The 10,950-nt window shown below is 50.4% G+C and overlaps 1 protein-coding gene across 1 annotated transcript; it reads right to left on the minus strand.

Moving 5' to 3' along the window:
* Positions 1-3,458: 3,458 nt before the first annotated feature.
* Positions 3,459-9,113, minus strand: LOC120403225 (sulfotransferase 1C2-like). The gene is made up of 7 exons (XM_039534084.1): positions 8,932-9,113; positions 7,623-7,748; positions 7,456-7,553; positions 7,084-7,210; positions 6,138-6,232; positions 5,572-5,752; positions 3,459-4,920 (listed from the first exon to the last, which is right to left on the minus strand). Exons 1-7 carry the CDS (start codon positions 9,098-9,100, stop codon positions 4,808-4,810), a joined length of 909 nt encoding a protein of 302 aa, XP_039390018.1. The 5' UTR covers positions 9,101-9,113; the 3' UTR covers positions 3,459-4,807.
* Between the last annotated feature and the right edge of the window lie 1,837 nt (positions 9,114-10,950).

A 10,950-nucleotide genomic window follows, 5' to 3' on the forward strand; every position in this document is an offset into this window, starting at 1 on the left:
AGCCTCACTGTTATATTTCATCAATGAAAAGCAGTTTCAGAGCCAACAACTGCTTACATCTCTCTCGGTATATTGGAAAAAAGTCCATTAACAACATTTAGGCCTGGATTCTGTGTCTTGGATTGTCTGTGTCAGGGGGTCAGATACTGCAGCACTGAATATGGTGTTTCTCTTTAAGCTCCAATTGCCCAGAGTTTAAGCCTAGAAGAGTCCATTAGATCATCGAACATGTATAGCACAGGTCATTCAATTACACCCAAATAAATACCCCTATATTGAGCCCAATGACTTTAGTGAGACTTAGGGTATGTCTTCACTACCAGCGTTAAAGCGCTGCTGTGGCAGCACTTTCACGTGGCCAGGGAGAGCTCTCCCAGCGCTGTAAAAAAACTACCCCCACAAGGGGTGTAGCTGCCAGCACTGGTGCACTGTCTACCCTGGTGCTTTAGAGCGCCGAAACTTGCTGCGCTCAGGGGGGTGTTTTTTCAGCGCTGTAAAGTGGCCGTGTAGATGAGGCCTAGCATCCCAATCATCAGAAGATCAACTGTTGTGTGCCCCAGGCAGAAAACAAGAGACACCAACATCGACTAGGCAACACTACCAAATATATGATTCAAATGGCAACACAAGGTGCAAGGCGGCAGAGAATCAGGGCCGGGGTAACTTGATTATCACTGGGGTTAATCATTGTCGCTCCACTGAGGGCAAGGGAGTTCTGCTGATCTACCCCAGCTGGGAATCTGTGGAGGGGCCATTTAATCTCTCTGCACCACATTGGTCACACAGATGCTGGATCCAGTTCTGGCGGACACATTTTAAAAAGGAGGTTGAAGAATTTTACAGGGTGCAGAGAAGAGCTTTTAAAAAAAAAATTGGTGGGCTGGAGAAAATGCCTGAGAGTGAGAGACTTGGTCTGTTTAGTTTATCAAAAAGATTGAGAGGGTGACTTGATGCTGGTGTACAAGGACCTTTGTGGGGTGAATATCTCAAGTATCCATGGCCTCTTTAAACTAGTGGCGAAAGGTGGAAGGAGAACCTAGGGCTGGAAGTTAGAGCCAGACAAAATTCCAGTCAGAAATAAGGCACCAGTTTTGAACACTGAAGGTGATTAACCACAGGAACAAACTCCCCAGGGCCGTGGTGGATTCTCCATCTCTAGAAATGTTCAAAACCAGCCTGGATGCCTTTTTGAAAGATGCTTTGGCCTAACACAGAGGTTGGCAACCTTTCAGACGTGGTGCGCCGAGTCTTCATTTAGTCACTCAGATTTAAGGTTCCGCGTGCCAGTAATACATTTTAACGTTTTTAGAAGGTCTCTTTCTATAAGTCTATAATATATAACTAAGCTATTGTTGTATGTAAAATAAATAAGGTTTTAAAAATGTTTAAGAAGCTTAATTTAAAATTAAATTAAAATGCAGAGCCCCCCCCAGCCTGGTGGCCAGGACCTGGGCAGTGCGAGTGCCACTGAAAATCAGCTTGTGTGCTGCCTTTGGCACGTGTGCCATAGGTTGCCTACCCCTGGTCTAACACAAGTTATTGGGCTCAAGACAGGAGTGACTTCTGGGTGAAACTGTATTACACTTGAATATGATCTAATCTACTGGTTCCTTCTGGCAACAAACTCTATGAATTTGGCCCCGTGTTTCTAGTCTGGTTACTTAATAGCCAGGTTTCTGAACGCCGCAGCACCGGGTCAGCTCCTCCTTTCCTGGACTCCTTTCTTTAATGAAAGGATTTCTAGCAAGACACACCCACAGGCAAATTCACAAGCAGGGCCCTGTCTCCTTAAAGTAGACTCTAATAAGGCCCTTGAACAGCACAGCCAGAGTTAACCATCTCATCCCTCAAGCCCTCTTTGGCATGGGAGCCAGGACTCCTGGGTTTTATTACCAGCTCTGGGAGGGGAGTGGGAGTTAATGGTTAGAGCAGAGGCTGGGCCTCAGGACTTCTGGGATCTATCCCTGCCTCTGGAAGGGCAGTGGAGTCTAGTGGTTAGGGGCAGGGGGTGCTGAGAGTCTGTTCCCAGCACAGAGATGATGCTGACAGTGTGGCACATAGCAGAGGTGGATTAGGAGTTTGTGGGGCCCAGGGCCTGACTTGCCCTGCCCCCCTGCACAGCACTCCTTCTGGGGAGCTGGTGGGGGGGCTTCCCCTGCCTGCCCAGCACTCCTGCTGGAGGGTGGGGTTGGGGCATGGGGGTGCCCATTTTTCCAGGGGTTTCCCAATTACCCAGGGCTCCTGGGCACAGGCCCTGTTGGCCCAGTGGTTAATCCGCCACCGCATACACAGAAAGAGTTGACATGGGCCATGAGGAGGGATATGGGGACATGCTAAGAATGCAAATGTCCTTAGCAATGAAAATGCTGGCAGTATAGTGAGACACACAGAGCAGCATTGTGGTCCTGTAGCTAAAGGAAGGGGAGGCTGGGAGCCAAGACTCCTAGATTTTATCCTTAAAGAGCTGGGATGCCCCACACCAGAGGTGGCTGCATCTCAGCCTGGGGCAAGCCATCCCTGTGCCGTGTTTCTGTGAGGCTTTTACCTACCTACCTTCCCCACCCCACTGTCAGCTGCACCTCAGCACCAAATGAGTGAGTCATTAGTATACTGCCTGTGAAGGTGATCCTGAAGGATTCCTAGAACACCGTGTAGGGAGAAGGGAGGTGGTGTTAATCTGAAAACCATCTGTTTTTACTTAGGATTTGTCCAACAGCAGATTGTGAGCATAAACAGAACTAGAATGAGATTAAACTAAGACCATTCATATTTTATTTTCACACTTGATAGCAAAAAAATAAATCACTTGCACTCAGATCACTTATTGTCACCACTAGGCTATGCTTTGCAGTCCACTCATTATCAGTTACTTGTCTTGTGTGAGACAGAGACTAATTGAGAAGAGAGGGTCAGGTTTTTAGGTTGATCAGTTGATATTCACCTAGACCTTCAAGGATTCTGGACCCAAATTGCTTACTGGAAGAAGTGTGACTTGCTACCATTTTAGAAATTTTATTAAAGCCACTTGAACCCCCTCCTACCAAAGTTAAGCTATTATTACTAACGTAAAATCAAACTACAAATAAAAGCAATACAACTGGAGCTGGCTGGAAAACAGGATTTCCCGTGGGAAGGTCCAACATCTTGACACTGAATTTTGTTGCCAATCCAGATAAGCAGTTACAGCTTTTCTGGAAAGGAAATTTCAAAAAGGCATTTTTGATTCAGAAGCCTGCACACAACCTGATCAGAATGTTTTGATAACTCAGTGATAAAGTTAGTACAACAACTAATAAATATAAGGTGATACGAAACAAGCAAGTCAAAACGAAATGCTCCATTTTGATTCAGAATTGTGTTGAGATTTTTTTCCATCAAAAGCTTAGCTGAGAACAAAACCTTTCAATTTGGATCAACACACCATTGATGGAAAACTCTTCTGTCAAGATTTTTTTTGCGGGGAGGGGGGGGGGACGGACAGCGTTAATTACAACTGCCAAATCAAAGTCAAATCAACAAATTAATCTCAACACCTGATCATCAAAAAGAATTCTGGAGATAAAAAAATGCTTTATCAATTCTAAAAGAGGTTTCTAAAAGATGTCAGCTGGCTGTAGGGTTAGAAACCCCAATGACAGAGTTCTCTTTCTGTACCCTAAGAAAGCAGATCACCCTTAACTGCATTCCCAGCTCCTGGTCCATTACAGTCAACTGAGGTTAATGAAAGGGCAAGCGACAGTTTTAAAAAAAGCAATCACTTTGTTCTGCACGGTTCAGTGGTGAGGAGAAATCAGGCCCCGTTTCCCCAGCCCAGCTGCGTCAGAACCCACAGGGGAAGTAATAGTTGTTTCAGGAATTAACTGAGAAGTACATTTATGTTACTCCTTCGACCCCGGCAACTGTGATTACCTAAAAGGGGATTTAGAGCAGAGATGATGGGAGCAACAGTGGGTGAGTGATTATAGCTGGCTTCAGCAGCGTTACTGAGCATGCTCAGTACAAGCCAAGCAGCAAATCAGGGGAGGTGGGGGGCAGCGGCGTGTGATCCTGCATGCCCCCTTGCACACATCATCTAGCTTTAGAGACATGCAATAGAGAGTATAGTGATTTAATTTCCCCTCTTTCCAATGGGGATCACAGGGAAAGTGGCTTATCTAAGGTCAAACAGTGAGTTGGTGGAAGAGCTGAGGCTAGACCCAAGGTGTCCTGACTCCCAGCCCACTACACTAACTCACTAGACCCCACTCCCCTCCCAGACCTAGGGATAGAACCCAGGAATCTGGACTCTCAGGCTACCTAACCAGACTACATATCCCATGATGCACCATGGCCCAGAGTCCCAGGATGCACTCAAGAAGAGGGGAGGACTATGGTCTGTCATGGGAGACGTAGTCCAGCCAGGAAGTCTGTTGCATATAGGAGAATGGGAGCATGAAGCACCCAAACAACAACTCCCATAAGGAAGCATTTCTAAATTAAAATTTGGTGGAATTCAGGCTTTTGCCAAAAAAAAAAAAAGTATTTTCCATGGGAGGAAATAGCTCCCATTTTCCAGCCAGTTGTAAAGACGGGCCATGGTGGGTCAGGAGGAGGGAAGAAGATGAGAAAATGGGACAGAGAGGGCAGGGTTATACAGTGGAAGAACCCACACCGCTGCCCCACAGAAAAGCCCTGGGGTTTGGCTGAGCCTGGGAGTGGTCCATGGCAGAAGGTCTGTCCCCTTGGAAAAGACTGGTAGAGATTCAGGGGCCTACAGGGGTGGCTGTGGCAGGCTGGGTGGATCCTGCCAGGCTCAGAGGCCGGGTCCTCAGAGCTCCATGCAGAAGGTCAGATTGGTCCCAGCCATCTTCTCCTCATAGTCGTCGTCAAAGCGCTCATTCTGTGCCACAGTGAAGTGGTTCTTCCAGTCTCCAACAGTCCCTGTGAACAACAGAGATGCAGAGACAGAAGTCGCCATGCAAGGGGAAGGGCTTGGACTTTTGACACAGCCAGCATCTGGACCAGGCCTATCACAGCTGCCAAGGCACTGCTCTGGGGAAGCTCACAGCTCCCAAGGCCTTGCTGAGCACTGCTGAGAGTCAAGCAGGGCAAGGCCCCAAACCACTATAGACATTTAAATGCCCTTCTGAAGTGAGTTGGTGGAAGAACTGAGGATAGAACCCAGGAGTCCTGACTAGACCCCACTCCCCTCCCAGCCCTAGGGATAGACCCCAGGAATCTGGACTCCCAGGCTATCTAACTGGACTACATATCCCATGATGCACCATGGCCCAGAGTCCCATGATGCACTCAAGAAGAGGGGAGGACTGCGATCTATCATGGGAGATGTAGTCCAGCCAGGAAGCCTGACCCATATAGGGGAACGGGAGCATGAGGTACCCAAACCACAACTCCCCTTTTTAAATGCCCTTCTGAAGCTTAACAGCCAACCAAGGTCCAGACAGGAACAGGGCGTATACAGCCTGTCTCAGAAGTGTGTTACTTTCAGGTGGGGGCGGGGCGGGGGGGTCACACACCCATCGCCAGCAGGGGGCGCCCTGGAGCCAGAGGCAGGTCTCAGGGCTGTGTTACCTTTGCGCATGAACGGGGAGATGGACTGGTCCATGATGGTCACGGGGATGCCGGAGCGGTTAGCCAGGGGATTGTCCTTCATGACGTCGAATGTCGTGTGATAGACGATCTTCTCCAGAAGCTCCTGGTCCAGGTTCTTCCCCAGGAACTGGGCCACCTTCTGGATCTCACTCTTCAGGTCCTGTGGGGAAGGCACTGCTCTGAGGAAGCTCACAGTGCTACAACCCCTGCTAGGCAGTGTCTGGGCACTGCTCTGAGGAAGCTCACAGCACTAGAGGCCCTACCAGTCCATGGCAATACTGTCTGGAAGTTAATTGAGCTCACAGCCCTGGAATCTAGAGCAGGGCACTGCTTGCAGAGAAGTTCGCAGCGCTGTGCTCCTCAGCAGGGCACTGCTGCAGAGAAGCTCACAGCTTTGGAATCCCATCTCCTGTTCCCTTTAAAGATAAGCTGGGAAGGGTTCATTTCTCCCCTCCATCCCATGCGGAGTCCCCTATACTGCCATTTCAAAGTGCCTATGGGGCTCGCACCTCAGCCCACCCGAATCCACCCCCAGAGCCACTCACCTTCTTCATGTCCTCGTAGAAGAGGAAGAGCACGCAGTGCATGTCCTTTACCTTCCACCAGCCCTTCACGTGGTCATGCCACGGACCCCAGCCCACTGCAGCAGAGAGAGCAGGGAGACAGCACCATGAGCACAAGCAGGGCTGCGGAGCAGTGTGTGTTGGGGGGTTCCCCAGCAGGGCTTGCTCTCTGAGACCACAGGGGCACTAGGGGGATCCCAGAGCTGAGAGCGCAGGGGTGTGGTCTCCCCACCAGGGGACAATCTCCCCAGGATTGGGGTCACTGGATGGGACCCCAGGGCTGAGACCGTGTAGGTGGGGTGTCTCCCCAGCAGGGGACAATCTCCCCAGGATTGGGGTCCCTGGATGGGACCCCAGGGCTGAGACCGTGTGGGTGGGGTGTCTCCCCAGCGGGGACAATCTCCCCAAGATTGGGGTCACTGGGGGGGACCCCAAGGCTGAGACCGTGTGGGTGGGGTGTCTCCCCAGCAGAGGACAATCTCCCCAGGATTGGGGTCACTGGGGGGGACCCCAGGTCTGAGACCGTGTGGGTGGGGTGTCTCCCCAGCAGGAGGTGCTCTGCCCAGGCTGGGAGCTTAGGGGGGGGATCCCATAGCTGAGGGTACGGGGGCTCTCCCCAGCAGGGGGCATTCTCCTTGGGGGAGGAGCTCTAGGGTGACTCAAGGGCTTAGGGCACAAGGATGGGGGGTCTCCCCAGCAGGGTGTGCTCTCTCTGGGATGGGGAGCTCAAGGGCGGGGACCTCAGGACTGAGAGTACATGGCTGGGGACATCTCCCCAGCAGAGGGTGCTCTCCCCAGGGTGGGATATTCTAGGGGGGACCCCTGGGCTGAGAGGGTGGGATGACTCCCAGCAGCGGCGCTCACCCCAGGACGGACAACAGGAAGAGGAATTTCTGGATGCCAAGCCAAGGAGCTGGGCTGAACTCACCTTTGCCTGCCATGAACATCTCAAAATACTCGTGCCAGGGGCCCGGGTCAGGCACCACCTTGCTCATTCTCTGGAAATGGTAGTAGGAGACCATGCAGTCCTTGGCATTACGAGCCACGTACAGGAACTGGGTGGATGGGGCAGGAACGACAGAGGGAGACGGGTTTGCTATTGGTCACTGCTGCAGGGTGAGGGGGTCTCTAAGCTCAAGTTTAGAGGGGAGGGGGTTACCTTACACCTCTGCTCCCAGCTGTTGAATACCCACACAGCAGCCCTGCACAGGGATCACTCACCTAGCCCTGAAATGCAGCCACCTCTGGGGCGGGGCGCAGTGGCTGCCATTGTGGGCATAGTGCTTAGAGGAAGGATTACCTTACACGGCTGTTCCCAGAAGGATGGAGGCAGCAGTTTGACGGGGAGGTGGGTTTTCAGGGTCCGTGGCGAGGGCATGGCTTCAGCCTGTTCCACACCTGCAGGCGGGAGTGAGGTTCAGATGTTGTGCGTGAAGAACCAGCCCCACCCAGCCCAGCAGCACCTACCTGAGGGTTGGGGCGGACGAGCCCACTCGATGAAGGGGTGCCGGTGGTGGATGGGGGCACGCTTGCACTTCTCCAAGTCCCCGTCCTGCTGGATCATGTCTACTATCTCCTGGATCCACGTTGTGCCTTCTCACCGGGAAAGGAGTGAATTTGAGTGTTTATTCCAACCAAACCTGCTGTGCCCATCTTGTTAAGGAGATTGGGTTTACTGGCTGCCTTGAGACACCAAGGCTAGTGGATAAAACACCAGACTTGAGAGACCTGGGTTCTAGTCTTGGCCAGCTGGGGGACCTTGGAGAAGTCACTTTCTCTCTTTGTGCCTCAGTTTCCCCATCCCTAAATTAGGATACTGATGCCAACCTCCTGTGCAAAGTGCTCTGAGACGTGATGACAGAAAATGCTATATAAGAACTAGGGATATTCCATTCAGACTGAATGACAGAGCAACTAAATGCTCTTTTGCTTAGTGATAGCTGAAACAAAGGAAAAGGCCACCCTGGGGACAGATAATAAAAGCCACTGCTCAAAGGCTAGACTGAATGCAAATACAGGAGGCTGGGGATCGACTCACTTGATTGCAGTTGTGTGTCTAAAAGAGAAGCCAGCAGCAAGCAAGCCCCAGAGACAAAGCTAAGCAAGAGAGAGCTTTTGGGCAGAGGGTTGGCTGGAAAAGAGTCTTGGAATTGTAAGCAAAGAACCAGTCCCCTGTGATTTGATCCCTGCTGTGCTCAGGTCAGAGGACTCTCTATATTCCTTGTAAATAAACAGAATTGCATCAAAGAAATACCAGTTCCAGTGTTAGTTTCTCTTTCTAACCAAAAGAACCCACAGGACCCTAAAAATTCACTATCCCCTTAGGTCAAAAAGGCGTAACAATGTATTCTCCATGTATAGGGTGACCAGACAGCAAGTGTGAAAAATCGGGCCGGGGTGGGGGTTTATAGGAGCCTATATAAAAAAAAGACCCCAAAATTGGGACTGTCCCTATAAAATCAGGACATCTGGACACCCTCTCCATGTATCTTCTCAAAGGGTACGTCTGTACCAGGGGTAGGCAACCTATGGCCCGTGTGCCAAAGGTGGCACGTGCGCTGATTTTCAGTGGCACTCACACTGCCCGGGTCCTGTCCTGACAGTCCTTCGCATGATACCTGACCAGTCGTCTACCACCTCCAAGGCTCTTCTATTGAATCTTCCCTACCACAGCGGCAGAAGCCCTTTAACGATGCTCCCAGCCACAGGAATGGGCGTACATTGAGTCTCCGTGCTCCCAACTTTCTCTATAGCCTTCCCCTCAGCAAACACCCACCTGCTTTGGGATAGGTACAGATGAGCAGATCGTCGGGCCTGGCTTGGAAACTCTGGATCCGCTGCCATTCATTACAGGTGGCCTGGGAGAGCAGAATCCCCTCCACTTCGTCCAGTTCTGGACGTCCCACTTTTTCTGGCGTGAGCGCTTTAGTCTGTTCTTTGGACATAGTGTATTGCAGACTAGATGATCATCCAGCACTGAAATGCAGCCGCCTCTGGGGTGAGGCACAGCAAGTATTAAACACTCTCTAGTGTCCTGGCTGAGATGCTGAAAAAATAACTATCAAGTATTTGTCTCCCATTTAAGCAGTGCCTAGATACCAACTGTGTAAACTGAGCCAGGGATCAGAGAGATAAGAACGGTTCTCTCCTTCTCCCATCAGCAGTAACAGGCCTTCAGTCTGAACTCAGTTAAGAAAAAAGAACAACCTGTGTGTGATGCAGGAGTCAGATTCGAGTCTGACTCAGATCTTGATTCCACGATGCTAACAGAGTAAAACCGCTGTTAAAGCAGCAAGACAGGACTCACACAGAGAGCAAAACAGTTGAGCAAAAAGCTGGCATTTGAAAATAACAGTTATTTCATTTGTACATTTTAAGTCAGTGTTGAGGACGGGTGGATCCATGAGTAGGGCAGCAGCCTTTGCCTCAGAAGACCTCGTTCAATTGCCAGATTTCCCGTGTCATCTTGGGCAAATCGCTTAGTCTGTCTGGGTACGTCTACCCAGCAGAAAAAACACACGCAGCAGGGAGTCTCAGAGCCTGAGCCTACAGACTTGGGCGTGTGCTACAGGGCTAAAAAGAACACGTAGATGTTCCCATCAGGGTTCTGAAACCTAGCAAAGGGGGTGGAACTCAGAGCCGGAGAAGGAATGCCTGTGTGGCTGTTTTTAGCCCTGTAGCATGAGCCTGGGTATATAGATCCAGACTTGGAGACGTGCTCCTGTGGATTTATTTTGCAGCGTAGCTGTACCCTCTGTGCTTCAGTTTCCCATCTGTAAAATGGGTATAATAGCCCTGCCCTGCCCCGCAGAGATGTCTGAGTGCAAATACACTAAAGATTGCGAGGTGCTCGGCTACTGGGACAATTGGGGCATATAAACACCATAGATACAGTATATAATTTCATTAATAAGCCTCTGTTTTGCAGATGAGGGTGTAAAGGCCCGGAGACGTCCAACTCCATTCGATCTGGCCCAGCCAGAGGAGAAATTCACAAACAGAATTTGCCCAGCAAGTCAGAGGCAAAGAGAGACCCCAGGTGTCCTGACTCCAACAGACCCGCTCATTTCTCAGGTAACACTCCTGCCTTAAACTGTCTTTTCTTTTGCTCATTTGATTGATCCCAGCTGAACTGTAGTAACCAGAGAATCCCAATCTGTAGTCAATTATCCCCAAACTCTGGGAGTGATCAGTTCATCTCTTGCAATAACTCCTTTAAAACGAAGCCCCCTGTTACGCCATAAAGTTAGAGAACTTAAGTATGGATTTTACTGTTGGCTTTTTAGTGGATCTGAGCCAAGATTCCCACCTGCAGCTCCTCAGCTTTTTACCTTCTGCCTGTTGTCTTGACAAAGCTCCTCCAGCCACCTTCTCACCTCCGATGGTTGACGGAGTCTATAAAGCTGCTTAATCTGGATACTGAACTTTCTCCTGCTGGGGAGCAAAATTTCCTTCTTGATCAGTTAGGCAAAGCCCCAGCACTGCTCTTAGCAGGCAGCATTTTTAATCCGAGTTGGTCAGTTTCACATGACTCGGCAGTTTCTGTTCCTCACCCATCTGCTGCAGAGTCCTGCAGCTGTTCTTTGAACCCATGGCATGGCCCCTCCACCCGCAGGAAGCGCTAACGTGAATTTAATGGGCATTCTCGAAGCCGGGAAGAGTCAAAGAGCACAGATTGGATCATACAGAGGCAGTGTGGTTTATTTAGCTACAGCAGGGGAGCGGGGTCTAGTGGATCAGAGCGGGGGTTGGAAATCAGGACTCCTGTGGTCTGTTCTCAACTCTGGGAGGAACT

This window comes from Mauremys reevesii, linkage group 4 (assembly GCF_016161935.1).
Source record: "Mauremys reevesii isolate NIE-2019 linkage group 4, ASM1616193v1, whole genome shotgun sequence".
Taxonomy (NCBI): domain Eukaryota; kingdom Metazoa; phylum Chordata; order Testudines; family Geoemydidae; genus Mauremys; species Mauremys reevesii.

Coding starts and splice junctions, on each gene's coding strand:
- LOC120403225 (XM_039534084.1), bottom strand. CDS start 9,100: ATGTCCAAAGAACAGACTAAAGCGCTCACGCCAGAAAAAGTGGGACGT. Junction 7,211..7,455: donor TCTGGGAACAGCCGTGTAAG/GTAATCCTTCCT, acceptor CCATCCACCCAG/TTCCTGTACGTGGCTCGTAA. Junction 5,753..6,137: donor TCTACGAGGACATGAAGAAG/GTGAGTGGCTCT, acceptor CCTTCCCCACAG/GACCTGAAGAGTGAGATCCA.